At 57.3% G+C, this 27,422-nt stretch overlaps 2 protein-coding genes and 1 long non-coding RNA gene across 9 annotated transcripts in view; 2 read left to right on the top strand and 1 right to left on the bottom strand.

The window, feature by feature from the left end:
* TP53I3 (tumor protein p53 inducible protein 3) overlaps positions 1 to 12,872 on the top strand; it is a 39,529-nt gene extending 26,657 nt beyond the window's left edge. For 4 of the 5 annotated variants that reach the window (XM_072651073.1, XM_072650913.1, XM_072651000.1 and 1 more), the window contains 6 exons: positions 2,166 to 2,271; positions 8,638 to 8,795; positions 9,239 to 9,506; positions 11,002 to 11,214; positions 11,976 to 12,172; positions 12,673 to 12,872. In XM_072651073.1, coding sequence (XP_072507174.1) covers positions 2,232 to 2,271; positions 8,638 to 8,795; positions 9,239 to 9,506; positions 11,002 to 11,214; positions 11,976 to 12,172; positions 12,673 to 12,855 — 1,059 coding nt within the window. In that variant the 5' untranslated portion in view covers positions 2,166 to 2,231 and the 3' untranslated portion in view covers positions 12,856 to 12,872. Of the gene's footprint in view, positions 1 to 2,165; positions 2,272 to 3,628; positions 4,682 to 8,637; positions 8,796 to 9,238; positions 9,507 to 11,001; positions 11,215 to 11,975; positions 12,173 to 12,672 lie in introns of those variants that run through there. The other variant, XM_072651140.1, reaches the window with a different exon arrangement.
* LOC140533168 (uncharacterized) lies at positions 7,475 to 11,036 on the bottom strand. Of its 2 annotated transcripts, none has more exons than XR_011976836.1 (3): positions 10,903 to 11,036; positions 8,885 to 9,009; positions 7,475 to 8,789 (listed from the first exon to the last, which is right to left on the bottom strand). It is a non-coding gene; the product is annotated as an uncharacterized lncRNA (long non-coding RNA). The 2 variants fall into 2 exon arrangements; XR_011976823.1 differs by having other exon boundaries at positions 10,899 to 11,032.
* Positions 12,873 to 13,812: 940 nt separating the features above from the next.
* Positions 13,813 to 17,574, top strand: SF3B6 (splicing factor 3b subunit 6). Of its 2 annotated transcripts, none has more exons than XM_072652496.1 (4): positions 13,813 to 14,246; positions 14,541 to 14,632; positions 14,799 to 14,937; positions 16,064 to 17,574. In XM_072652496.1, exons 1-4 carry the CDS (start codon positions 14,217 to 14,219, stop codon positions 16,151 to 16,153), a joined length of 351 nt encoding a protein of 116 aa, XP_072508597.1. In that variant the 5' UTR covers positions 13,813 to 14,216; the 3' UTR covers positions 16,154 to 17,574. The 2 variants fall into 2 exon arrangements, with proteins under 2 accessions (XP_072508597.1, XP_072508530.1); XM_072652429.1 differs by having other exon boundaries at positions 13,826 to 14,246; positions 14,541 to 14,659.
* The last annotated feature ends 9,848 nt before the right edge of the window (positions 17,575 to 27,422 follow it).

Genomic DNA, 27,422 nt, shown 5'->3' with positions numbered 1-27,422 from the left:
ATGTCTATTGGATGTCCTGTCTGAAGGCAGTTGGAGATCAGCAGAGAGGATGGGGCAGGATAGGAGATCTGAGAGTCCCTCAGCACAGAGACTGTCAATAAATCCATGTGAGCTGAGGAGATCCCCCAGGAAAGTGGTCTAGAGGGAGAAGAGAAGAGGGTCCAGGACAGAATCTGAGGGACAGCTATGGTTAGAGGGTGTGACCTGGAGGAGGATCCTGCAAAGGAGACAGAGAAGAGGCCCAAGAGGAAGGGGAGGGGCAGGTTGTCCTGAAAACATAGAGAGAAGAGAGTGTCCAGGAGGAGGGAGTGACTGACAGTGTCTAGGACCTCAGAGAGGTCAGGAAGGATGAGGATTGAGAAAAGGCCACTGGATTTGGCAACAAAGAGAGCATTGGTGGCTTTGGAGAGAACCATTCTGGTGGAATGAGGAAGTCCAAATCTGGATTGTAAGGGGTTCAAAAGAGAGTCAGAGAGAAAGTAGAGGCATCTGGTGCCTTTTGGAGGAGTCAGCTCTGAAGGGCAGCTGTGTCCCAGGCAGCTGTGTCCCCAGCAGCCAAAGCTGTGGCGTCTGCAGATTCCCTTGGGAGACGGTGAATCTGTCAGAGAGACCAGACCCTATCCCTGGACTCTTCCTGTGCCTGGGGATCTAGGGAAGGAGAGGAGAAAGGGAAATGTTTATTAAGCACCTACTGTGTGCGAGGCACTCTGCTAAACACTTTTTACAAATCTTCTCTTACCTGAGCCTCACAGCAGCCCCATGAGGTAAGTGGTAAGATCATCCCTATTCTGCAGATGAGGAAAGTAAGGCAACAGGGGAAGTGACTTGCCCAGGGTCTCCTCTCTCAGAAGTGTCTGAGGCCAGATTTGAATTCAGGCCTCCTGTCTCCAGGCCCAGCGCTCTGCACACAATGGTGCCCTCTGCCGCTCTTGTACGCTATGGGCCATGTTTCTGAGGACACTACAGATTTAAAATGATACTTGGACTGGTGCCCCAGTTCCTTCTGAACAAGGCTCACATAGACCATGGTGCTCAGAGCCATGCTTTCTGTGGTAGCCAAGAATCCTATTGAAAGCTGAATGACCAGCTAGATTGTGTGCGCTATAATCCCTGAAGATGCTAGATCCAAGACACATGGACAGACTTCTGAGAACTGATAAAGAGGAGTGATCTGAGCCCATAAAGCTATATACTCAGTGGAATAACATCCAAGCAGAACTGACTGCACTGCTGGAACCAGAGATAGGACTGGACAGCTGCTGCCCTGGGAGGTCAATCTTTCAGTCATGGGCTCTGGTGCACATCCCCTGGAGGACCCTGGGCAAGTTGGGCAAAGTCAGCAGCCTCACTGTACCCCAGAGTCATTGGGTCCAGTGGCAGGATAGAGGTCAGGAGGGCTGGCAGTGAACCCCTTGGGGGCAGGGGCAAAGCTGCCAGTCAGGCCTCCTCAGTGATAAAGTTACACAGCAGTTTTTGAGGTTGAGCCATCAGAGAGGGCCAAGGACTGTGGCAACATTCCTTCCTCGGTCCTCAGAAGCAGCTCCCAGGATGATAGCCACAGGCACTGGGAGGGAAGCCTGACCATTCCCAAGGTTCTTGGGTTCAGGGTGTGAGGGGAGATGGGGGCCAGGCTGTGAGGTAGTTTGACTTGCTGGCCATGAGCTGCCTCTTTGTTCTCTCAGAGTGCCCTGCTTGCTACTCCAGGTAGTCTGGCTTGTCTATCCTGTGGGAGGCAGTTGGTTAACAATCAGTGAGGATAGCCACTACTCCACAGTTAATGGCTATGAGGACTGGGCTAGAAGTAGGATGGGGTGTGTGTCCATTCAGGACTGGCTCCTATGCCCACCTAAGGTACTCCTCTGGAGGGGAGATGTTGTAGGCCTGGCCTGGAGAGTGGGGCCAGAGCACATAGGTTAGGGGTCTGGAGCCCCCTTCAGCTGTGTTCCCCCCAGTTAGGTACCACAGGCCACATGCCCCTGTTCCCTGTAACTAACCGCTTAATTTTAATTAACCTTTACAAAGGTATAGTTACTTCAAAGATAGAGCACTTTGGGCTAAACTCTGGCTCTCCCCAGTGTCTGGGGCAGTAGGCTCAGGATTGGTGCTTTCCCCCTTATAGCTTTCATCGCACCAAGTCCTTCAGCATCTTCTCTGCTTCTCCCTAGAACAACACGGGACTGGTGGTCGTTCAAACCAATCTCTACCTCCTGGTGGCCACCTATAGGGAGGACATGTATGCCAGCGTGTGCGTGGAGGCTGTTGAGAAGCTGGGTAAGGGACCCCGTGCCAGCAGATGTCTGTGACTCTCAGAGATCTATTCCTAATCGCTGACGTTTGTAGCTTCAGGTTGGCCAAGATCATCGATAAGTACACGGCTGCCAAACTGTCCTTCCTTTGCTCATTGGCCTTCAGTGGCCCCTAGAGCCTCCTCAGCCAGGTGTTGGAGACCCTGCCCAGGCTGCCTCCAGCTGCCTCACAGTCCTTGGCCCAACCCTCCCCATCTCCCTGCAGGCCTTGCCCCAGGCCTAGAACACTCCCTCCTCTTTTGGAGACCACTGCACTCCCTGGACTTACTGATCTGTGTCCCCCGAGTGTCCAGGATGACTCACTCCACTGTTTCATAATCCAAGAGCTAAAAGGGAAATCAGTGGCTACTGAGCCCAGCCCCCACCTGTCTCTACCACTTCCTGACAAGGGATTCTCCAGCATCCTGAAGACTTCTGTGAAGGGGAGCTCACTCCCTGCATACTGGGAGAGGTCTTTGCACCTGCTTCTGCCTGCTGGGCTCATGGAGCACACATGATAGCCCAACACATACTTCAGGGTGTTCTTCCCCTCCCAGTTTTCTCTAGGCTCGTAACCATTCCTTTCATGAACTCTAGGCCTCTCCCCACCCAGATCCCCCTCCAGTTTATCAGTTTATCCAGTTTATCAGTGTCCTTAAACCACCGTGCCTTGACCTGACTGCAGTTCTCTCCACTAGGCCTGGGCAGGGCAGAGGAGGGTGGGACTCTCACCTCCCTTTCTGGATGAAGGGGAAAGTTTGCAGTTCACTGCTACCAACAGGTCTTCAGGACACTCCCAGAGGGGTGTAGAGTCTGGGTAGAGGAGAATCTGAAAAGGCCTTTGGAAGGAGATGACCTCTGAGGTGAGGAGGAGGGGGATGACATCCCAGATAAGTAGGCCCCCAGCCTACAGACAGCATCAAAGAAACTAACAGGTGAGGCATCAGGGAGCCCTAGAAGATTCTTGAGCAGGAGAAAGCGATGAAGGGAGTTTCAGTTTTGGCAGGCTGCTTCCAGTGTCCTGAAATCAAGTTCTGTCCAAAGCCTGGGGCTGCTGTCCAAAGCCCAGCGGATGCTCACTTTTGTGGCTTGGGGATGAGGCAGATTTTAGCTGCTTTCTTCATCCCGTCCTCAGCCTCACAGAGGTCTCCTCTCTCACCTCTGAGTGTCCTGGCCTCACACCACAGTGACCCTCAGAGATGGCACCTGACCCTTGCCCAGGCTTCTGCCCAGAACTGAATTGCAGGGTCCTGGTTCCCTCAGGGCCCATCTGAGATGAAGGCCAGGCTTCCTCCATCCCTGCCCACAGCCCAGGTCAGAACATCTCTCTTGTTTCCTCCTAGGTGACTACTTGAGAAAGAAGGGGAGTTAATTCACTCAGAAGACCGAAAACCTCATCTGTCTTAAGAAAAAAACAAGAGGTTTCCATAGAGGATGGGTTGGGGTCATGAGTAATAGACTATGCTATGCAGGGTCACAGTCAGGGTCTGTATTAGGTCAGAGGTCCTGTCCAGGTTCAGAAGTAGGTTTGGGTTAGCATTAACATCTTAGACTGTCCAGGGTTAAAGGTTAGGGTCAGGGTCAGGGTCAGAGCCAGGACTAGGGTAGGTGATATGATTAATAGCTCGGACTGTGCAGGGTCAAGATCAGGATTAGGGATGATATTAGGGTTGACAATTTAGACTGTCCAAGGTCAGGATCACAGTTGAGGTTAAGGACTGGATTAGGGCTGGTCTTAGACTGTGCAGAGTCAGGGTCAGGGTCTCAGGCTCTTGAGTGTTCCTGGAGAAATAAGCAGCCTTTATCTTGAAGAAGAAAGCCCTTGGATGCTGATTCAGAGGGCTTGGAGGCCAGGCCTGGAGGAACCAACTCTTTTTTCCAGGGGAGGGTATCCTCACCACTCCAGGGCTTCCTGGCCCCAGACTCTGGGGCCCTTTGGACAAGGACCAAAGAGGGCACCAGGATGTTTCCCCTGGCCTCATGATTGCTGCTGCTGTTTCTGTAAGAGGTTTTGCCCTGAACACTGTCCCTCCTTGGTCATATGGAAGGGCCTGTAGATGAGTAGTAGGGGCATAGGTTAACACGTATCACTCAAACTTGGGACAGATTTATTTCCTGAAGAAGTTCAGATGAAACAACCCCCACCCCCACCCCTGCACCCCTGGAGTAGATTCACTTGGGAACTGGCCAGGGGGGCCCTCAATCTGGGGCCTGGGGAGGGGCTCTTGTCCACCCTTGAGAGAGTAGGAACTGCGGTTATCATCAAGCCTTCATGTTGTCCTGGATACCTTTCTGTGCCACCCTGTGACCTGCCTCCATGTGCCAGCCAGGCCTGGGAAGCTTGAATCTTGGTTCTCAGTGTCCTTCAAAGCCAAATAAATCTTTTCCCCATCTTCTGTACTGTTTCACTGTGGGCAGCAGGACCTCTGGCACCAGGGCCCACAAGAGTCAGTGTGTCCTGCCTGCTGCTTGAGTTCAGCTGGAAACTTTCATGGGCCAGGAGAAGAGTAAAGGGACAGAGAACGTTTAGCCTGGAAAAGTGAAGACTGGGTAAGCAGGACCACCCTGATTGTCTAGAAGACCTAAGATGGGGAAGCCAGGAGCATTGCAGTGAGGTGGGTCTGTGCCACAGGGAAAGGGGCAGCCTTCGAGGTGGCCAGCTCCCCATCCTTGGAGGTCTTTAGGAAGAGGCTGGACCATCGCTACTCAGATCTGTCCCATTCTGAGGCCCTTCATGATCAGCCACATGATCCAGGCCAGTGTTTTGCTCGTGCTAGGTGCCCAGGAAACACTTGTAACCTTGGTTGGCAGGTGGCTTAATCTCGGAGGCTCAATTTCATGGTTTGTGCATTTAGGGTTAGGGAGGCCTCTTCCAGCTCAATTCAGCTCTCCCCAAAAATCTGTATTGAAAATCTTTGGATTCAATACTCTTATGTTCTGTGGCTATTTACAGTATCATTCATTCCCAGTCCCCTTTCCATCTGCTCTGCTTTAGCATGGGTAGCCTTGAAGGTTCTGTGTTTGGTGGTCCTGTTTCCCATTACCCTCTCATTTAGTGACCTCGTAGTCCCCCAAGGACCCTACGTAGATAGGTACGTATCTCCTGTATAAACCAGTCCTGCATCGCCAGCTCTTTGACCTCTCAAACTGTATGCTCTGTAGGCATCTCAAACTCAAGCCCAGATGAGAACTCATAATCTTTCCCCTAGAATCGAATCCAGCTGCCCCTTGACTCCTCATTGTCAGATCCTGTCATTTCTACCTTCACCACATCTCTTGTATAAATCTCCTTTCCACTCTAAGCATTCCCCAGTGCCTGCCTCAGCTGCCTTCGGCTTCATCCTGCAGGGAAAGTCTCCACATGGTTGGGGAAGACATCCCCCGGACTCACCAAGGGACTCACTTAACCTAGTTTGGCCATTTGCCAAGATGGTTCCCCTGAGTGTAGGCCAGTGTGGCCACTGGTCTTCCTAGTTTATTGAAGTGACAGGTGAGAGTTGGGTAAATTAAGCGGAAGGCTAAGGTGGATGAACAGTCCTCACGCTAGAGGTGCCAGTCCCCCGGAGCACCCCATACATCCCCGGGGATATTGGAGTGGTGTAGCAAAGGACTGGCCTTGACCACACATTGGAAGGGGGTGAGACAGGCTGTGAGCCTGAGTGACTGCGAAGATGGTGGAACCCTCCTCTGCCAAAGACAAGTTTCGAGGAGGGGGACTCCCCCACCATGCGGGTAGAGCTGTCCAGCAGTCAGGCAGCAAAGCCTCAGGCCAGCTGGGAGTCAGAGGGCAGGGCTGCGAGCCTTCCCCGTCCTCACTGCCCGGACCTCCAGGCTCCGAGCACCTGCCTCTGCTTCGTCCTGGGATCTGAGGTTCCGGGCCGACCCGTCAGCGTTGGTGGGACTGGCAGCGGGCTGGCGGAGCCGTTTCTCTAGACCACAAAGGGGCAGAACCTGAGAACAAGGCCGCCCTCTCCCCTCCTCCTCCCGCCCCTCCCTCTCCCAGGTCCTCCCTCCAGAGCCAGGCGTGGCCAGGCGGGCCCACCCCGCCCTTAGCCTCCCTGCCCCGCGCCCTGCGCGCGCCGTGCCATCTCACCGGCTCTGCCCACACTTCCGCGGCCTGGACCATACAGGTAGGAGCTGCGAGGGCAGAGGGGGAGGCGAAGTGGGGAAAGGGAGGCAGCCGCGGGAGGCGCTTTGGAGGCTCTCCTCCGACGGCCTCCCCCCCAGTCCTGGGCACAGGTGGGACCCCTCTGGCTGCGCCCCTGCCCAGCTGCCACTTCTTGGGGCTCGCCACGCCCTGGGTCGGCCCCTGGGGTCTGCCCGTCCCCTTGCCCCTAGCTGGGCACTAGCCAGTTACTCGCCATCTACACCCCTCCACGTGGGACAGAATCAATTTACCGATTATCGAGCAGCAGACTTGCATTGGAGACTGCTCCAGCTCCCGGAGAGTACCCTATAGAGGTCATGTTGAGACCCCCGGAGGGGAGTGACCCCCGCCCGGCCCAGCCAGGTCCCAGGCGGTGGGAGGAGGCACCTAGGGCTCAGGCAGGGGTCACACTGTTCCACCAGCTCCCAGATGATGACAATGGGACATTCAGAGAGGCCAGCATTTCCTGCATACAACCCTATTTAATTTGTTCTCCCTAAATCTAGTCGGGCTTAAAATATTCTGGTTAGCCCTTCCCATTTATCTTTTGGCTGGCTCCATCACCTCCTAAAGGCTGTGGGGCGTCTGCCACTGTTACTGGATTCATTGGAGTGGTAATTCCAAAGGCTAGGTCCTTCATGCACTTTGCCCATCTGTCCAATGGTTTGACACTTTCATTTGAATAAGCCTTTTGAAGTTGTGAAACTGTCTGTCTCTGTCTGCCTGTCTCTCCCTCCCCTCCTCCCCATTTCTCCTGGTTTTCCCCTTTGGGACCAAACAAGGAAAGTCTACCCTCTCCCATAGGCTGAGCAGTTAGCACCAGAATTGTTTCTTCTCCAGACTAAACATTCACAGTTCTTCCCACTTAGCTCCATATGACATGAATTCAAGGCCCTTTGCCAAAGTTGTCCTTCTGCAGACACTAATCTTTTTCAAGGCCTTAAGTGCTCGGCCTTGAGGCCGAAGGGCTACCCGAGTCTTACCTTACCTGTCGTCCAGGTCTTCGGCAGCCAAACCGGATAAACGTATTGAGAGAAGAGACTTTCCAGAGTCGAACAAGGGTTAGGCTTTATTCAGGGTCTTGGTTACATGTGCAGGGTGAATTCTTCCTCAGGAGAGAGGAATCCTCCTCCTCCCAAGGAGGCAAAGATCGTACAGCAAGAGAATGGGAGTGGGAGAGAGGGAGGGACCCCTCTGCCCTCTAAAGGCCCTTCAGTGCAAAGAACGCCTTCAGGCTTTCCTGTCCCCACGTAAGCTCTCCCGCATAGTTTGCACGTGTGCTCTCAGCCCCTTAGCTTAGTCAACAACAGGTGTGCTCAGACCCCGGGCCAATCTCAAGGGTGGGATGCTCTCCCCAGCACGTATCCCACTGAGAAGAGGCAGAGATGCACGAGATAGCCCATGTCTCACGCCTCAATTCCCAGCTATTCCCTGGGGGCCTCATGAGAACCTCTAAGGTTTAGAAGTCCTCACCTTTACCTGCCCGAGACTGTCTACTTGAAACTGAGCTTACACCCCCAACACTTAAGCAGCGCTGCCAGAGCTCAGCACAGTGCTCCCAACGTGACTGGATCAGGGCAGCAGGCATGGGGGGCCATGCCATTCTCGCTCAGTGCAATCCAAGAGCCCAGGAGGAGTCTGGGCATCACATCAGAGTCCTGACTCACACTCAGTTTGCAGTCACTAACACAGAGCTCTTCCCCAAGAAGGGACTTCTGGAAGCCCAGTGGAAGGCTGACAAGGTGCGACCCTGTCCTTTGCTCTGGAATCACCAGCCTTTCACTCCTCCTGGGGTGGGGGCTGACTCTGGGGCCATGACTGCCTCAGACTAGGGGCACACTCAGGCACATCAGCCCTCAGCTTGGCCTTTCTTCCTTGACCTTGGATGGTCTGCCCACCATAAGTGGTTAACAAATGGCAAAGGAGTTTCTGTGTGAACCATAAACTAGGAGCTCAGGTTCTGGGAGTGAGAGGCAGGTGGTATGGGCACCCCTATTGCAAGCTGGGAACCTAGGGCCCTTGAGTCAGCCTCCCTGGATAACTGGGCTGACAACCTAAAGTGCTTTTGGACAGCACAAGCTTGTCCCTTAGGAAGGGCTGGACCAGGGCTGGGACCTTCAGGGAGGGAAGGAAGAGGAGAGAACAGTGCCTCCCTCCTTTCTTTTTGTCTGCATTGCTGCCTGGTCTCACTGTCTCCATGCACAGGTGGTGGGAGCAGAGGCAGCATGTTAGCTGTCCATTTTGACCAGCCTGGAGGCCCAGAAAACCTTTATCTGAAAGAGGTGGCCAAGCCAGAGCCAGGCCCAGGAGAGGTCCTCGTGAAGGTGGCTGCCAGCGCTCTGAATAGGGCTGATGTGCTGCAGGTATGAAAGGGGTGTGGGCATGTCACTCAGGGCCTTTGCTGCTGCCCTGCCCGGGACAGTGAGGACTGGTCATATTTTTAGACAATTACCTTGCAAGACGGAGAGTTTAGGATTTTCAGTGTAGTGATGTCCTGGGTGAGGAACCTTGGCCAGGGCCACAGTGGAACAGGCAGGGCCACAGTGGAAGGGGCAGGGCATCTGTTTCAGAGGCATTCTGGAAAAGATTCACCTTCTGATCAGTGGGAGGCCTAGATTCTATACCAGCCCTGTCACTGACTCACTGTGGGCCTCCGTTTCCCTACTTGTCAAATGAAGGAGCTGGATTCTATACTTTGAGACATCCCTGTCAGCTAGATCTGACAGTCACTTCTGGTGGTCTCTTCTCTGTAAGTGACCTTGCCCACAGAAACACCTCCTGTGATGCTTCTGCACTCTCTCCACAGCGGCAGGGCCAATATAACCCACCTACGGGAGCCAGTGACATCCTGGGCCTGGAGGCATCTGGCCACGTGGCTAAAGTTGGTCCTGGCTGCCAGGGACCATGGAAACCAGGGCACCCAGTTATGGCTCTGCTTGCTGGGGGGGGCCAGGCAGAGTATGTCACGGTCCCAGAAGGTCACCTCATGCCTGTTCCTACGGGACTGACTCTCATCCAGGCCGCAGCCATCCCTGAGGCCTGGCTCACAGCCTTCCAGCTGCTCCATCTCATAGGTGAGGAAGCAAAATTAGGCTTCTGCATCTTCTCCTGGGCCTGGGGATGGAGCTCCAGGCACCAGCAAGCTCTGGGAGCCTTTGTTGAGTTACATTCCCAACGGTCATTTGTGGGGTTCAAATTGTGACTGGCTCCTGAAAAGGAAGGCCATCCCATTCTGGAGGATTCCTATTCAGGTCCAGGTTGGACCAGCAGCCTTGGATCTCTGTTCTAGGACCCAGATCTCTGCCTGTCAGTGTCTTTCTCCAAGGATGCTGCTGTGGGTGGCTCAGTTTACCCACACCTCCTATGTGGAGAGAGAAGGGGAGTTTCCTGGAGGGGGGTGCAGAATTTGGAGGGACCACACAGCACAGTGTAAGAGCCAGGGAGGAGTCCCATCTGACCAGTCCAAGTAGGACTCATGCTGGGGAGTCAGAGTAAGGTTGGGGGTGGGGAGGGACAAGTGGAAACCTCAGAGACAAGAGGATCAAACAGAGGGGGTCATGCGTCACCCCAGGCCACACAGCACGTTCCTGGCAGTCTTCTGACAGAGAAAACAAGGAAAGTAGGATGGAGCTGTGGTCAGTCATCACCCCCTACCCCACACCCTTGAGCTCTGACACTGCCCTGTGCCTTGCTCCTCAGTCTGTTCCATTTAGAGCAATTGCCAGCCTCTTGTTTCTCAAATTTTGTTTCCACTGAATTTTGTGGGTCTCACCCATGATTGATCCTCCTTTGTGGCAGTGGCCGGCATAGGAGGGTGTGTATGTGTGTGGCCACACTGAATCCAAATTTCACAGAACAAATCCCCTTAATAAAATGAGTTGTTCTGTCAAACTTGGCCTTGGTCAGAGGACCACACTTGAGGACCTAATGGGCCACGTGTGGCCTGGAGGCCAAGTCCCATCCACAGCCACTAGCTTCTTGACCACTCATTCCCTTCCTAAGTTTTGTGTTTCCTCCCATGCGCCTGCCCTCACTGGGGATGAAGGTAAGGAAACATCACCTGTGTGTCCACCTAGCTCAGGCCTTCTCTTTCTTAAGGCTCCGTCCTGGTTGACCCTGCTTGTTAATTTCCCCTTAGGACTGGCTCAATGCCCATGCCAACCACCAGGAATGTATAGGAGGCATCCCTTTTGCCAGTCACAGGAGGTTTTTTTTTTTTTTTAATAATGACTTGGATACATGCCCCAGGAACACAACAGACCTCTTTGGGACTTGCCTAAGGCCAGCTAGAGGGAGTTCAGTGGAGTGAGGAAGACTTGAGTTCTAATCTAACTTCTGACACTTACTGGCTGTATGACCTTGACCAAGGCATTAACCTCTGCCTGCCTGGCTTCCAGCTTCCATTTTATTGGTGAGACACGTACATGAATGGGGGAGGTCCTTTAACCCCTAGCTTAGGTGAGTACCTGCCTTCTGCCTTGTTTCTGAGCCTTCCAGAGGCACTGAGGGTGAGGTCAGAGAGGGAAGGAGCAGGACGCCAGGATCTGCCTCATGGATTGTCTGTTGCAGGCCAAGTTAAGGCTGGTGAGACAGTGTTGGTCCATGCTGGATCCAGTGGCGTGGGCACAGCAGCTGTCCAGTTGGTCCGCCATGCTGGGGCCATTCCATTGGTCACCGCGGGGTCTCTGGACAAAATTAAGATAGCGGAAAAGCTTGGGGCTGCTGCCGGCTTCAACTACAAGGAAACGGATTTTTCAGAGGCAGTGCTGGAGTTCACCAAGGGTAAGAATCTTCCCTGCCTTCCCAGGGCTACTGAGCAGGAGTTACAGATGTGGCCAACGAGGGCAAGGTGAGGTCCTCGAGGCACCCAGGGCACCAGGGTCCCCTGGTCAGTCTTTGAGATCCAGCCAAAAGTGTTCCCAGGTGCAGCTGTGTAGGCCTGGCTACCAAGGCCTGGAGCTGGTGCCAGCCACCTGTGGGTGTGCTCTTCTAACCATCCATCCATCCATCCATTCACCCACTCCCTCTACAAAATCTCTGATGCCACCATATGGTGAAGCCTTCAAAATCTCTTTGAGCAGAGAGAAACAGGGCTTTGTCTGGGCTTGGAGCCCTGCTCTGGAGGTAGACTGTGGTCTGTGGTCCAAGCAAGCTTGGAGTGAGGGGCTGGTCACCAAGTGGGCCTTTCCAAGGCAAGCCACTGATTCACAGAGTGGCTGGGGACCCCTAGCACCCTCACAGCTCAGCCCCTTTTCCACTAGAAGATTACTGAGGTATAGACAGTCCAGGGGCAGTGCCATCCCTGCCGTGGGAGCCTCAGCTGCCCTGGCCTACCTGTAGGCTGCTCCCAGGCTAGGAAGCATCCTCAGAAGCACCAGGCCAGCAGCCGGAGAGAGGATGTTGGAACTTTGGCCAGGCCAGCGCCAAGGGGTGCAGTCTGTCTCCTCTGGCTACTTTCCTGGGCCTCCTGGGGCAGCTGCTGTCTGGGACTGAGCATCCCTTCAGCCCAAGTCAGGATACCCACCCTCTGAACCCTCCCCCAGGTGCTGGAGCCAACCTGATTCTAGACTGTGTCGGTGGGTCTTACTGGGAGAAGAACGTGGCGTGCTTGGCCCAGGATGGCCGCTGGGTGCTGTACGGCTTGCTGGGGGGGGCAGAGGTCCATGGCCAGCTTCTCTCCAAGCTTCTGGCTAAGCGAGGGAGTCTCCTCACAAGCCTGCTGAGATCCCGGGACGAGAAGGCAAGTGCTGGGGAGGGCCCCAGTGGAGGCTCTCTGGACGGGAGGACCAAGGATGTAGCTTGCAGAGCCTGGGTTCCCGGGCCTTGTGTTCTCTGCGGCTGGGCTCCCCACTAAGTCTCTACAGCTACCTGGGATCCTCTTCCTGGAACGAATAGGTTTTATGGTCCAGGCATCCCCCACAGAGCTCCACCTGAGTAGCCTGTTAGAGTCAAGGGTACAGGGATTTGTAGGGAGCTGAGGTGCAGGTCAGGGGTGTGCACTTGGGGTTACCAGGGTCAGCGCTGCGTGTTGGGGGTCTCCTGAGCTATGGAGACAAGGGGCAGGGGCTGGTTCCTCCTAACCCTGGCTCGACTCTCGGTGTATCCTTCCAAAGGTTTTCTCCTGCCTCCAGACAAGCTGGGGAATGGGGGGCTTGGTCAGCACATGGGCCATTGCAGTGGGAGGTGGTTAAGCCTCCTGACCTCACATCATGCCAGGCTCTCCTGTCTTCTGCCCATCAGTACAAAGCAGAGCTGGTGGCGGCCTTCACCCAGCGGATCCTGCCTCACTTTGCCCAGGACGGGCCGGGCGCGCTGCGGCCTGTGGTGGACAGCGTGTACCCCCTGAGGCAGGTGGCAGAGGCCCACGTGTACATGGAGCAGAACCGGAACCTGGGCAAGATTGTCCTGGAGGTGGCACAATAAATCACCTGGTCCCCCAAGCGCCCGCCTCGTGTCTTCTTGCCCCCCAAAAGCTTTCCAGGAAGAGCTGGGGCGGAGGGGGAGGCTGCTCTGGCAGGACCCCGTGGGGAGCAGCAAGCACCCCAACATTCATAAAAGGAAAGCAGCTTTCGAAGGGTTAGCAGTCCCTTTAACCAAGGGGAGGGGCCGTGAGGGGTGGGGGGAAGGGAGGGGCCGTGCAGAGGTGGAGGGAGGAGGGGGAGGGGAGGGGGAGGAGCCGTGCAGGGAAGGGGAGGAGGGAGGAGGGGCGGTGCAGGGGTGAGGGAGAGGGGAGGGGAGGGGGGGGAGGAGCCGTGCAGGGGGGGGGAAGGGAGGGGCCGTGCAGAGGTGGAGGGAGGAGGGGGAGGGGAGGGGGAGGAGCCGTGCAGGGAAGGGGAGGAGGGAGGAGGGGCGGTGCAGGGGTGAGGGAGAGGGGAGGGGAGGGGGGGGAGGAGCCGTGCGGGGGGGGGGGGGGAAGGGAGGGGCCGTGCAGAGGTGGGGGAGGGGGGAAGGGAGTGCCACCCATTCCGGCAGCCGAGGGAGGCAGCACCCTGAATTCCGAAGAAAAAAACCGGAACCAGAAGATCTGGTCACCGCGGGGGGGGCTCCTTGGCACCAGGCCCCACAGGAAGCCCCGCCCACCCCCCGCAGGGCAGGCGGGAGATCTGGACCCGCGCTCCCAGTAAAGACCCGGCAGGATCAGCCGGAGAGCCTGCTGGGTGCCTGGGGGTGGGGGGCGGAGGATCAGGGGCCCCTCCCCTCTTTGGCCCGGGCTTGGTTCTGGTGGAGGCGGAGCGGGGGGGGGGGGGGGGGGAAACGACACAAATAGATACAAAGTAACCCCTGACAGAACAACGAGGGGGGCGGGGGGCCTCCGCTTTGTCCCACCCCTCCCTGCCCTGCGCAATGAACTGCAGTGGCTCCCACGGCCTCCAGGGGCCCTTCGTCACCTCGCCCCGCCTCCTATCTTTTTTCGATGGGCTCACACAGTACATTCTTCCTGCACCCCGTATACATTTGCCTTTCTCTAGCCTCCGCGCCTTTGCACGCTCGGCTCATGCTGCCCTCACACTCCGCCCGCTGCTAAAGGGCCTTCTCAGCCGAGGCCGGAGCTCCGGATGTGGGGGCGGAGTCGGCCATCTGCGCATGCGGGGAGGCGGAACTTCCGGGGAGCCTGTGCTTCCGGGCTCGGCGGAAACCGGAAGTCCCGTTAGATCTCGGCGCGTCCTCGGCGAGGAAGAGGAAGGAGGAGGAAGAAGAAGCAGAAGCGGGAGTGAGCGGACCGGAATTTCGGCTCCGAACGACTCGACCCGGTCCCGGCCCGAGCCCCCACCCCCGCCGCCGCCATGGCGATGCAAGCGGCCAAACGCGCGAACGTGAGTGCGAGCCCCGGCCCCCCCCCCCCCGCGCTCCTTCCCCTCCCCCCTCCCGCGCGCCCCGGCCCCCCCCCCCCCGCGCTCCTTCCCCTCCCCGCGAGCCCCGGCCCCCCCCCCCCCGCGCTCCTTCCCCTCCCCCCTCCCCGCGAGCCCCGGCCCCCCCCCCCCCCCCCGCGCTCCTTCCCCTCCCCCCTCCCGCGCGCCCCGGCCCCCCCCCCCCCCCCCCCCGCGCTCCTTCCCCTCCCCCCTCCAGCGCGCCCCGGCCCCTCACCGGGTACCCCCCTCTCCCCCCAGATCCGGCTCCCGCCCGAGGTGAACCGCATCCTCTACATCCGCAACCTGCCCTACAAGATCACGGCCGAGGAGATGTACGACATCTTCGGCAAGTACGGGCCCATCCGGCAGATCCGAGTGTGAGTGTTGGGGGAGGGGCGGAGGGGAATGGAGGGCCTATGCGGGGCTGGGGGGAGGGGCAGGGAGGGGCCGTGCGGGGCTGGGGGCGCCCCTCCCCCCATCCTCACCCCCTCACTCCTCCACCCACCCCCCCCCCAGCGGGAACACCCCCGAAACCCGCGGCACGGCCTACGTGGTCTACGAGGACATCTTCGACGCCAAGAACGCCTGTGACCACCTGTCGGGCTTCAACGTGTGCAACCGCTACCTCGTGGTGCTCTACTACAACGCCAACCGGGTGCGGGGCTGGGGGGGGCAGGTGGGGGCCGCAGCCATGCTGGGGGGGCAGGTGGGGGCCGCAGCCATGCTGGGGGGGCAGGTGGGGGCCGTACCCATGCTGGGGGGGGCAGATGGGGGTCACAGCCATGCTGGGGGGGGCAGATGGGGGCCACAGCCATCCTGGGGGGGCAGGTGGGGGCCGCACCCATGCTGGGGGGGGCAGATGGGGGCCGCAGCCATGCTGGGGGGGGCAGATGGGGGCCACAGCCATGCTGGGGGGGCAGGTGGGGGCCGCACCCATGCTGGGGGGGGCAGATGGGGGTCACAGCCATGCTGGGGGGGGCAGATGGGGGTCACAGCCATGCTGGGGGGGGGCAGATGGGGGTCGCACCCATGCTGGGGGGGGCAGGTGGGGGTCACAGCCATGCTGGGGGGGGCAGATGGGGGCCGCAGCCATGCTGGGGGGGGCAGATGGGGGCCACAGCCATGCTGGGGGGGCAGGTGGGGGCCGCACCCATGCTGGGGGGGGCAGATGGGGGTCACAGCCATGCTGGGGGGGGCAGATGGGGGTCACAGCCATGCTGGGGGGGGGCAGATGGGGGTCGCAGCCATGCTGGGGGGGCAGGTGGGGGGCCGCACCCATGCTGGGGGGGGCAGGTGGGGGTCACAGCCATGCTGGGGGGGGCAGATGGGGGTCACAGCCATGCTGGGGGGGTCAGATGGGGGTCGCAGCCATGCTGGGGGGGCAGGTGGGGGCCGCAGCCATGCTGGGGGGGCAGGTGGGGGCCGCAGCCATGCTGGGGGGGCAGGTGGGGGCCGCACCCATGCTGGGGGGGGCAGATGGGGGTCACAGCCATGCTGGGGGGGGCAGATGGGGGTCACAGCCATGCTGGGGGGGGGCAGGTGGGGGTCGCAGCCATGCTGGGGGGGGCAGGTGGGGGTCACAGCCATCCTGGGGGGGGCAGATGGGGGCCACAGCCATCCTGGGGGGGCAGGTGGGGGTCACAGCCATCCTGGGGGGGGCAGATGGGGTTACAGTTATCCTGGGGGGGCAGGTGGGGGTCACAGCCATGCTGGGGGGGCAGGTGGGGGCCACAGCCATGCCCCTGCAGGCACAAGCAGGCTCACACGGCGTCTCCCTCCAGGCTTTCCAGAAGATGGACACGAAGAAGAAGGAGGAGCAGCTGAAGCTGCTGAAGGAGAAATATGGCATCAACACGGACCCGCCCAAGTGAGGGACCCCTCCCCTGCCCACCCTCCTTCAGGACCCCCTTTGGACTGGTGTGGCCCCCAGACTGCAGAACCTTTGTCCCTGGACTCTGCTGCTCTTTCCCAGAGTTGCCGTTTGTGCCCGATCTGAGGGCATCATGCCCTCTGCAGGAGGTTTGGCAAATAAAGGCCCCAGCTGGAGTCTGTGGAGTAACATACAACCTGATGTGGTCTCTGCCGACTCCGCCTGTGACCCCACCCAAGCCCTGGGCCTTCTCTTCTCCCTCTGGACCAGAGTGGAAGCCAGGAAGACTGGGCCTCAAACATGGGCTCCAGGGCAGGGGAGCCGGAGTCAGCGTGCCCCTAGAAACATCTAGGGGGCTACACAGGGCCCCAGGAGCTGGGCCTGGAGTCAGGAAGACCTGAACTCAAATCCAGCCTCAAACATTTCCTATGGTGGGACCTTGGGCAAGTCACTGAACCTCTGCCTCCATTTCCCCCTCTGTAAAATGGGCACAATAACGGTGCTAATCCTCCAAGACTGGTGAAGATCAGCCCCTGGTCTGGGTCCTGCATTGTGGTCATATCCCCTCACCCTGCCTAGCAACCAGTAAGTGGCTAATTGGTTTTGAACAGGGGATGCATCCTGTGAAGCATCCTTTGCTGAAGTCTGGCCCAGCACTTCCCAGATGTCAGCTTTTGGAAGAGCTGGTCAGCCCTTTCTCCAAGTGTTCCAACTTTACCAAACCCCATCACAGGACACAGGATCTTGTGAAGTTTTCCCAGTGCCACTCCATGGGTATTTGTTAAAAGCCAGGGGTGGGGCAGGATTCCCGGAAGAGGAGTCACCTTAACAGCCTTGATGGAAGACAAATAGCAGAGGGGGAGGTGCCTCAAGTTTGGGAGACCCCCATGCCGTCTCTTGGCACGTCCAGGCCAGAGACCAAGGGATGCTCATTGTGAGGACCCTGGTCTCTATGTGGTCTGGTTTTTAAATGTTTTTTAGTTTTGGCCTCCAGGAAGAATTGGAGAGAATCTGATGGGGTTCAGACTGGGAACTCCCTGGAGTCTTCCCACTTAAATCTGGCCTTTCATACTCAAATCTGTTACCCTTAACTTAGTCTGGCCCACCCTTGATTACTTCCCACCCAAGCCCTCCATTGTCTAATACCTCCCAGCCTTCCGCTGTTTCCCACCTTTGGTGCCATCACTGCTTACCCCAGTCTCAACTACATCCTCCCAGACTACTAGACCACCTCTGGATTTTTCCCTCGGTCTGACTGTAAGTTCTATCTTGCCACCATGAAGGTGCTCCAGTTCAATCCATCTCTGACTCTGCCTAGCTGAGATTCTCTCTGGCCAGCTTGTCAATACAAGTGTCACAAATGGTTAGGTTTAAGTCCACCCAATATGGTGAATCTTTAATAAACTTTTACTTTGGCTGGAAGAAGTCTTTAGTCAAATTTATGTGGCAGGGCTGCATTTTGGTATTTTGGGGTCCCAAGCACCCCAAACCTCATGGTTCCCAGACCTCAACAAATCCAAGGTCTGAGCAGATTTATCTAGAGGCGGGACTTCAGAGGGGAGGTGGTTGGGAGGGTGGCCCTCTGATGGGCAAGCAGCCCCTGTGGTACCCTGAATGCTGTTCTCCCATCTCCCCCCTGTCAGAATCCCCTTTCCTTGGCTTCCTTCCTCTCTGAGCATCCACTGCTTCCTCTTCATGGCCCCAGGACTCTGGAAAGAACTTTGTAGACTGTGAGCTGTCCTGGGTGGGGTGGGGCGGTAGGGTCTGGCCTATCTTTGTGTCCCTAGCACTTAATACTGTGACAGACAATGTAGGTGCTTAACTGATTGGTTTGTTGGAGCTTGGAATGCTCTGCAGCAGGTTGGGCACAGAGTCGGTGTGAACATTTGGGGTGAATACTCCAAATCTGTGCATCCTGTGTTTACTTTGTGCTGTATGATGTGGGCACGCCATGCTGAGTGTTTAAAACTGGTGCCCAGAGCTGAACCCAAGCCTGTATACAAGGTCTGCCCAGGGCAAAGGGACTGCCCTGCTGTGCTCCCAGGGCTGGAGAGCCCCTTCTCTCTCTGGCTCACCTGTCTCTGCCCTTAACACCTTCCCTAACCTTCCTGGGGCCCAGACTCACACCCTCCAAATACAGCCCGTGCCTGACACTGAGCCTAGAGATGGGATCACAGTAGGTGTGGGGGGGTGGGTCCAGGGGGGCTGGAGGAGCCTCCCCAGCCGAGGGGCTCTGGGTCCTGGTATCCTCAGGACCTGCTTCGGCCGGCTCGGTGGAGAGACCCTGGACCAGCAGGACGTCTCGATCTCAGGCACACAGTGATGAGGCGGGAGACAGATGGTGAAAGCTCCGTTTATTAAATGCAAGTACAAGCCTTATATGCGGTTCAGCATGGCTAGCTCATGCACAAGCCCTTTCGGCAATCATTACAAAGGCCATCTAGGTGTGTGTATGCACATACTCTCTGTGCTCTCTTACCAGGAAGTTCTGTAGGGGTGTAGCAAGCTTCCGGAGAACCAAGCCAGCTAAGTTAGCCCAAGGGTCTGGGAGGGCGGGCATATTAAGCCTTCCCTAGCCCCTTGGACTGCTGTGGTCCTCAACAGTCCCTTACAATTCCCCCCTTTTTTTTTGATATGGAGTCCTCCAGGTTTGGAGCCGCAGTGCCCAATGCATCATTGAACACTCAGAAGAATGCGTGAAAAATGAAAGGACCCACACATACAATGATAAGAAGGCTAAGAGCAGCTGGTGCTAGAGTTAGGAAATGATCCGGCGTGCTGGGTATTGACCAGTGATCAGCTGCATCACGTATTCTCTTTGCCACATTAGATAGGTCATTAATTTCTAGAGTAAGATTGGAATGGTCAGTCATTCCATTGAGGTGATTCTTGATTCTCTGCCAATTGTAATCACTATGATTACATACAGAGTTTGAAACACACAAATAATCCCGTTGATAATCACACGTTAGTCTTTGGTGAAACTCTGTCGTATCTACTTCATCTCCTACAGCCACGTGACACCCTTAATTCTTTAATCGCCGCATAAGAATCCTGATCAATCTTGCTTTGTTCTGGAAAGCCTAGGGAACATTCCTCGCAAGCTTTTCCATAAAATCAGCTTGTACAGTTTAATTTTTTGCATGAGATACAGACGTAGCTAAGAGAACTGAGGAAGTAATTAAGCTAACAAGCAAACTTACTTCTAACATCAAATAGCTAACACATCCTTTTGTTCTTATCACTCCATCATTATCTATCTTCTCTATTTCACCAAATATATGATGAGTGCGAGATCGATGCCATCCTTTTGTCTTGACTACCGTACGTGCATAGTGTGGCCTGGTTATTATGAAACCATGTCCTTGTTTTAGGTCCAAGGTGTTCTGCCACCGTACAACTGATACGTTGCATTGAATTTTCTGTTTGTCTGGTTGATGACAGCACACCTATCTTGTGGCCCCGCGTACATAAATGCATATTGAGCTCCCAAGCATACGTGCTTTTTAAGTTCTGAGTGGTAAGAGAGATGTTATGTGTGCCCTTGAAAGAATAGCTACTGATGCCTCCTCCTTGATGCCTCCTTCCATATTCCTGGGGTTGACCGTCCTGTTTCACTTGTCCACATTGGAGCTGGGAAGCCTTGGAGATGTGAGTCCTTGGTATAGGGAACATGCCACGACTGTAAAGTAAGATGTTACTGATAGACACCTGTTGTCCAGTTCCGGGGTCACATTCCATGAATCATGGGAAATGATGTCCCCCCATAATCGGAGTGGTTGCAAAGACACATTGTTGCCTTGGCCACATCTTTGAGGTTGTATTGTCCTGTTCTTGCCCCTGGAGTCCCCAGGTATCTAACTCACCCCATGCTGTCGTGGGCAGTCTGTTTGGAAGTGTATGGTGTAATTTATGGGACTAGAGGGAGGCACCCAGGTACACACTGGTCAGGCTGCAGATTCTGGTGGGGTGAGCCTGGGGTTGGCATAAGACAACCGGGGGTGTGGAGGCAAGGCCTGAGAAGCTGGATTGTTGGTAAAACTGACCGTGGTGTTAGTAACAGTCTTTGCCCAGGAATATGGTAATTTCGGGAGTCTTTCCCCCAGGTAACTGCTCTAACCCAGGTGGATCTGGTGCAAAGGCCTGTCTTTGTTCTTCTCATTCCTGTGCCCTCGTGGGGGCACCAGTAGCCACACTGGTGGTACAAGGGCCCATCTTCGTTCTTCCTGCTCCTGTGCCCTTGTGGGGCACCAGTGGCCACACTGGCCTGCCCCGATGAGGCGGTGAGCGCAGCTAGAAGCTGCCCCGGTGGCCCCTTCTTCTCAGCTTTTCTCCGAGCAGTCACCCCATTTTCCTTCTCGATGCTCTCCTCCTCTTTGGCCGATGGCCCACGGCTCTCGCCTGTCTTTGAGGAGTCCGTGGGCAGCTGCCTCAGGTCCGGTTTCTGTGGAAGCACCGAGAGAGCCCTTTCCTCGTCGCCCTCTCCGGCCCGCGCCATCTCCCTTCGGTCTTTCTGCCTTACTGTTTCTCTGTCCCGGGCCCGGACCATCCGACACCGCGATCCGTTAGGTACCGGGTATCTCTGGGCCGCAGACAGCCCGTCTGGGTCACATCTCTGGTGACTGACCGCGGGCATCGCCAGCTCCTCCCGTCTCTGCCGGCACGGTCACCCACGGCTCGTCCCCGGGTTTGCGGGGGGCCCCAGGGATCGGGGTGAGTGTCTGGGGCACCTTAGAGGGGTGCGGCCCGTGGCGCCCCTGCTGTGAGGGCGGCCGGCCGGACGGCCCCCCTGCCAGGGCGTGATTAAGGACACTCGGGGCTCGGACTCGCGCCCACGATGAGACACGCGAGGAGAGGAGGCCGGGGATGACGCGGCCAGCTCAGAGCGGCAGCGGGGATGATCGATACCGCCTGATACCGACATGATGACAGCGGTATTGATACAGACAGAAGAGGGAACAGGAAGCTGCACGGGCCCAGGGGGCCGCCGCCCGCGTGTCCTCAGCTGGGGGGCCCGGGGTGCGGCGTCCGGGGTCCGGACTGGGAGCGGGGGGCCCCGGGCAGAGCGGCCTCCCCACGGCGGGACCCTTTGGAAGGCGCTCTGCCAGCCCCGGGTCCCGTGCCAAGCCGGTCGGGCACACGGCCGTGGGAGTGCGGGTGCTGGTCCGTCAGGGACACGCCACGCGGGGCCGCAAGATGCAGGCTAATCAATCACGTACCGGGAGGACCGGCCAGACCCTCCGAGTGTTCTCCACGTGTCCGGGTGGGTGGTTCCCGAACATTAAGCCATGGCCGACTCACATATGTTATACTCCTTGAGCGGTCACCGGAAGGACAGAGTGACCTTACCTTATTCAAGGGACATGGAATAGTCCTCCATTTGGCCTCAAGGTCAAGAAGGACTTGAGGTGACTGAGTCAAGGGAGTGAAGTTAGGATCTACCCTTTCATTTGGGTGCACGTGTAGCAGCTACGAATACACAAGAATGATAAGGAGACTATTAACGATGATGATGAAATGGCTAGACTATTAAAGTACCTAGTAGCAATGGTTGATTTAAATAGAAAGTCATACCAATGACTAGTATCAGAGGTTACTAGGTGTGAGGCCTCCACTAGGAGTGTCTGGATACGATGTTTACTGAGCGCTCTTTGGTTATCGGCCGACATATGCTGTAGAACTTGGGATTGGTTCAACACATGGATAAGGGGTTCAAGGGATAGGGAAGCATCAGGTAAAGGTAGAGATCTGGGCACCCAAGAGAAAATAGGACCATCCACTAGCAGGGGAAAAGCGGAAATCATCACCCTGCCGATGGAGAAGACTCACATGTTGTACACAAGCAGCACATGGGGCTACCTGCCCTACGGAAGACAAGTCAGTTTGATTGTTAGAGACGAGGCAGATAGATGGAACAGATACTTCATGTAACAGAGAAGTTGGACATAGGATATAGAGTAAGATCACATAGATTAGAGGAGTGTGAGAGAAGACAGGGCTCCATCTGTCTGGTCGTCATCCCACACACCATTGCACTGTTAGTTAAAAGTACAGTCTTCTAAAGTATGAGTTCCATTAGCTTGATTGATGTAATTTTCGTATAAATGTGGCAAAGCAAAGTAATGATGCAATATAAAAGGAATTACATGGTCCTGACACATGGTGGTCCAATGTTGTACATTATAGTGGTGCACAGTCCCAGTACACCACATAGAGGTGCACTTGGCTTGAGTTTGCTGCTGAAATTTCCAATAATGGTAGGAAGGGAATAGAGTTTTCCAAAGATCAGGGTCTCCACTCAACAATAAACGCTGTGCATTCTTTTTTTGTATTAGAGTATACATATTTTGTAAAGAATGTTGAGTCCGAGTGCTGTAACATTAGTGTTAAAAGTTATTGAAGCTAAAGTTGAGTCATTAAAAACCTGTAGGAATTGGCCTTGGTATTCTAAAGTACGTTGATGGGGCAGGATCGTTGTGGGCAACCATCTGGCATTAACAGTAAGTGCTTGAGCTACATCCTGTCCAGCACTGCGCACTCTGCTGGCCAGGGTCTCAAGATCTATAGAATTTACTATACCCAAACCGGTTCCTGTCCTGCCAAGCAATGTATCATGCCAGGCCCTTTTTATTCTGGCACAGTTTGGTAATACAGGGAAGGATATGTTATTAGTAACATTAATACACTGGGTCATGTTGTTAATGCCCCAGGTGGTACAATTACTATTCTTCAACTGATCCTTCATCACTTGAAAATGCCTATCAGGGGTGGTAGAATTTCTCCACTGTAAGGTTATTTGAGAGCCACCTGCATGCAGTCATGCTCCTGGGATCCAGGCAAAATTTTCTGAGATGGTGTACAGCAATAGCCATATCCTTAAAAAACACTTTATTCCCATAAAAAGACATGTATTAATGGAACATCATATAAGGTATCGTCTCCTGAGTAACAAACCAGCACTGTATTATTTTTTCCCTCAGCTATGATTTCCACGGCCTTAGGCCAGTCTGTAGGCTTATTTTTATCCCATGCCTTGGAGTCAATTGTCATATTGGTAGTACCAAATCCTCCCCTTCTGGCATCAGAAGATTCTGGTGTATGAATTTTGGCCCATTCAAGATTCAGGCAAGGGATAATAACTAGTTGGGCAGCTCTCCTTCTGTTGTAGGATAAGGTTCAGTATCCAAATTTTGCAAAATTATTTTAATTTCTCCAACATAGTCGGAGTCAATTACTCCTCCTAGTACACCTACTCCTCAAACAGCTAAACTTGATCAGGATAGTATCTGCCTATAATGGCAGTATTTTGAGGCTAGGGAGAAATGTGATTCCAGAATTGGGGCCCAAGTACATGCACCCAAGCACCCCATCATTCCCCTCTTAAACAGATGGGACCCAAAATCTTTCTGGGGTAAGGGATGAAGGTCTCAGATTCCGAAACTGCTTCATGCTGAGATTGGACGTAGAGCTGTCCCTGCCTTGAGAGGTCCCATTCAGGGGGTTGGTTCTTCAGTCAGTGTCAGGAACATGATCCAGGTCCGGACAGTGATGTGTAATGGTCTCAGACAGAGGGTGATATACAGCCAGAACGGTCATCTGCGAGTGGAAGGAGCTAAACCTGGAGGAGACAAATCTGGCAAGGAGATTAAGCAAACAAAGGCCAAAAAATGACCAGAAGGGGTGAAATATGGGTTGGTATCCCTTAGGCAGGGCCATCTCAAATCTGGCAGGGTACTGATTATCAAATGAAGTGACAACCCTTTTCTGTCTTCTGAAGATTCTTCCCCCCACTCTCTCGTCAACCATCGGAGCCTGGTACAAAGGTATCCGGAGCAGCCGTCTGGAGACAGGAGAGGCTTGGATGACCCCCATGTGTCCCCAACCTTCTCTGCCTTCTGCATTCTCAATCAAACCTTTATTTATCTTTCGAAATCTCTTGGGCCCATTGTTCAGGCGGCTTCACTCTCCTTTATATCCCTACCACGGACGAGATAGCTCACAAGTGATCACTCTTCACTAGCATGGCTGCATCGCCTTAAGCAGAAGGGGTCTCCAGCTCGAACCTCACAGCTGAGCAGACGCGCCTCGCTGTTCCACAGGCTTGTTTGTCTCCTGATCGCTCACTCTGGAAGGGAAGCTTCAGAACTCAGCTGTCGCCGCTGCCCCCGGCGAGTCCGGACCCAGCGCTAACTCCTGCTGAGGCGCGGGGCAGCACAGATGTGGGTGGAGACCGACGTCCTGCGCTCCGCGGTCACCCCGCATCAGCTCTGCGGTCACCCCGCATCAGCTCGCGGTCACCCCGCATCAGCTCCGCGGTCACTCCGCATCAGCTCGCGCATCAGCTCTGCGGTCACCCCGCATCAGCTCGCGGTCACCCCGCATCAGCTCCGCGGTCACTCCGCATCAGCTCGCGGTCACCCCGCATCAGCTCTGCGGTCACTCCGCATCAGCTCGCGCATCAGCTCTGCGGTCACCCCGCATCAGCTCTGCGGTCACCCCGCATCAGCTCGCGGTCACCCCGCATCAGCTCGCGGTCACCCCGCATCAGCTCGCGCATCAGCTCTGCGGTCACCCCGCATCAGCTCTGCGGTCACCCCGCATCAGCTCGCGGTCACCCCGCATCAGCTCGCGGTCACCCCGCATCAGCTCGCGCATCAGCTCTGCGGTCACCCCGCATCAGCTCTGCGGTCACCCCGCATCAGCTCGCGGTCACTCCGCATCAGCACGCGGGCCGTCCCGAGAACGGAAACTCGGCCGCAGGGGACAGACGCTCCCTCTCCTTCTAAGAGCCAGCGGCCGCCTGGTCCCGACGCCGGCACTAAAGCCTCCGGGGAGCGCCATGAAGCGCTCTAGCCGCGGCTCCCTTCCTTCGAAGCAGACGCTCACCCCGGAGCCGAGCTGTTACCAAGGCGCCCTCGGGCGATGGGGCCCCGAAGCCCACGGACTGAGCCCGCAGGCACGGCGTGCTACCCGAGGAGCTGTGACGGCGTCGCGCCGGGGGCAGCGAGAGGCTGGCCGCGGAGAGCCCCTTCTGAACAGCGGGAGCGTCTCGCGGGGAGTCTCCGCGCGTGTCCCGTCTGACGGCCCGGCGAGACGACGCCACGGGCCCACTGTGACTGACCGCAGAGAAGGAAGGCGCGGCACGTGACCCGCCGAGCGTGGCGGGCGAAGCCCCTCGGCTCCGTCCGAGCTCAGAGGGGTCAGACCCTCCGGCCAGTCGGGCGGGAAGATCCAGGACACTCGGTTCGGACACGCGGACAGGGGGCCGGGAGCTCGTGGGCCCGCAGGAAGGCGCACGCGGCCCGCTCGGGGCGGCAGCGGGAACCCCCGAGACCGCCCGGTACCGACGGGACCGCAGCGGTACCGACGCGGGTAGAGGAGGGGACGGGGAAGCGCTTTGTTCAGGGGCGTGGGACGTCCCTTCACGGGCGGCCCCGGCGGCCCCTGGGAACGTGCCCACGCGGACACGAGCGTGAGGCGGGACTGGCGCCCACGCGCCGGGGCTCCCCGAGCACAGCTCCTCTACCCGCCCGGCTCCGTGTCTTGGGGGCTGCGTGGACGTCTAGGAGAAGGAGCGGGCGGGGTTTGTCACGCGCGTTTTTGACCTCGAGGCGGGGACGACGGCGCCGGGTCTGCCACGTGGCTGCCACGTGACTGCCCTGAGGTGGCGGCCCGGGACCCGCGGGATCGCACCCGAGAACGCCGCCCGCCTTCTCCGGATCTCAGACCTTCCCACCGCCGGGCCTGTGCCCCTCGCGGGCCCCTGGGCACGGCGGCCGTCCGTGAGAGCGCTGGTGGGGGGGGGCGGTATGCGGAGCGCCCCCTGCTGTGCGGGTTGGGCGCGGTGTGGCCCGGCTCGGGTGCACAGACCCGGAGGAGGCCTGGTTGTTCACGTCGGGACTGGTCGTGACTGCCCCGTGGAGGGGCGTTCCACGGCCAGTCTCGGTCCGTGTCCCGCGTGGCAGCGGACACCCGCGCGGAGAAGGCCCACCGCCCCCTCCCTGGCGCACCCCCAGCTCCCCGGCCCTTCTGACCGCCTGCACTGCGCGTGGGACGTGTTCTGCGAGGGTCCGAGTGTCCCCCTGCACACGCAGCAGCTGCGGGGCGTGGGGCTCCTGCCCCTGGGGACGGAAGGTCGGGGTGCCCTCTTACACGGCACGTGATGGGTCTGACCCACGGGGGCACTGCCTTCGTGCTCCAAAGCGGACGTGGCTCCTCACGGTGCCCTGCCTGCGTGTTCTCAGCAGCTGCCGCCAGCTCCCACGTGCCCAGGGCCCTGGCACCTCCGGGTACGCCCCCCACAGCAGGGGGTTCGCCCACGGCTGCCGGGCTGTGGACCTGGAAAATCGGTTAGAGAGAAGGCAGCGGGCTGATGCACACATCTGTGATCTAATAATCGATGGATCCATTCCCTGTCACAGACAGCGGTAGCACAAGGCATCGCGGAGCCGGGCACGTCCTGACTGCCCGGACAGAGACCTGGGCGGCCTTCAGTCTGCTTAGGACAGCCGTGTCCATGCCCTCAGACCCGCGGTCTCCAGGTGACTGACCGGATGTTAGGAAGGAGCTTCTTAATGGCGGGCTCCCCATGGAAACACGACCAGGGCTAACACGCCATCACACGGTACATGTCTGCACATAGGAAGACATGGAAACGTCCTGTTATCCAGGAGAGTGTCCTAGGTTAAAGGTCTTAAGGAATGTTACGTCAGCCCTGGCGGGCTCTGGGGGCACAGGAGGAGCCCTTCTCTGAGCCAGGAGATGATGCCAGAACGTCAGTGCCAGGGGGTCAGGGGCACCCCCCCCCCCAGAGCGGGCACCACGATCCGGGTCAGACGGCCTTGGGGGGCGGGGGCCGCTCCCCGCGTTCTGTGTCCTGCTCCGGGCCCGCCCCCCTCCCCCCGTTCTGTGTCCCTGCCCCGCACCCCCTCTTCTCCGCCGGGGCCGCCCCCTCCCCCCTTCTCTGTCTCGGGGCGCCCCGCACCCCCTCTTCTCCGCCGGGGCCGCCCCCACGCGGGCAGAGGCGGAAGGCCTTGTCACCCCGCGGCCCCTGGGCGCCCCGAGCGAGGTTAGGGTGCTGTGAAGGCTTTTTCATGATAGAAACATGGCGAGTGGTGAAAACCTCAGCTAAAACTCTTGCCCGGAGGCTGCCCGAGCTCCCCCGCCCCCCTCCTTCCTATCGGGCGGGGTCACGGTGTCGGGGTGAGGGGCATTTCCCGGGGTTCGCGGCCCCCAGCCAGCGGGGGGGGGATAAAACTGCGCTTCGGGCT

Source organism: Notamacropus eugenii, chromosome 1 (genome assembly GCF_028372415.1).
Source record: "Notamacropus eugenii isolate mMacEug1 chromosome 1, mMacEug1.pri_v2, whole genome shotgun sequence".
NCBI classification, from domain to species: Eukaryota; Metazoa; Chordata; class Mammalia; order Diprotodontia; family Macropodidae; genus Notamacropus; species Notamacropus eugenii.
The sequence above is the reverse complement of the archived record's forward strand: the minus strand, read 5'-3'. Positions and strand labels throughout refer to the sequence as shown.

Excerpts from the sequence above, each read along its gene's own strand:
- SF3B6 (XM_072652429.1), top strand. The coding sequence starts at position 14,217 with ATGGCGATGCAAGCGGCCAAACGCGCGAAC. Across the intron at positions 14,660-14,798 it reads CCCATCCGGCAGATCCGAGT|CGGGAACACCCCCGAAACCC; the intron begins GTGAGTGTTGGG and ends CCCCCCCCCCAG. Across the intron at positions 14,938-16,063 it reads TCTACTACAACGCCAACCGG|GCTTTCCAGAAGATGGACAC; the intron begins GTGCGGGGCTGG and ends GTCTCCCTCCAG.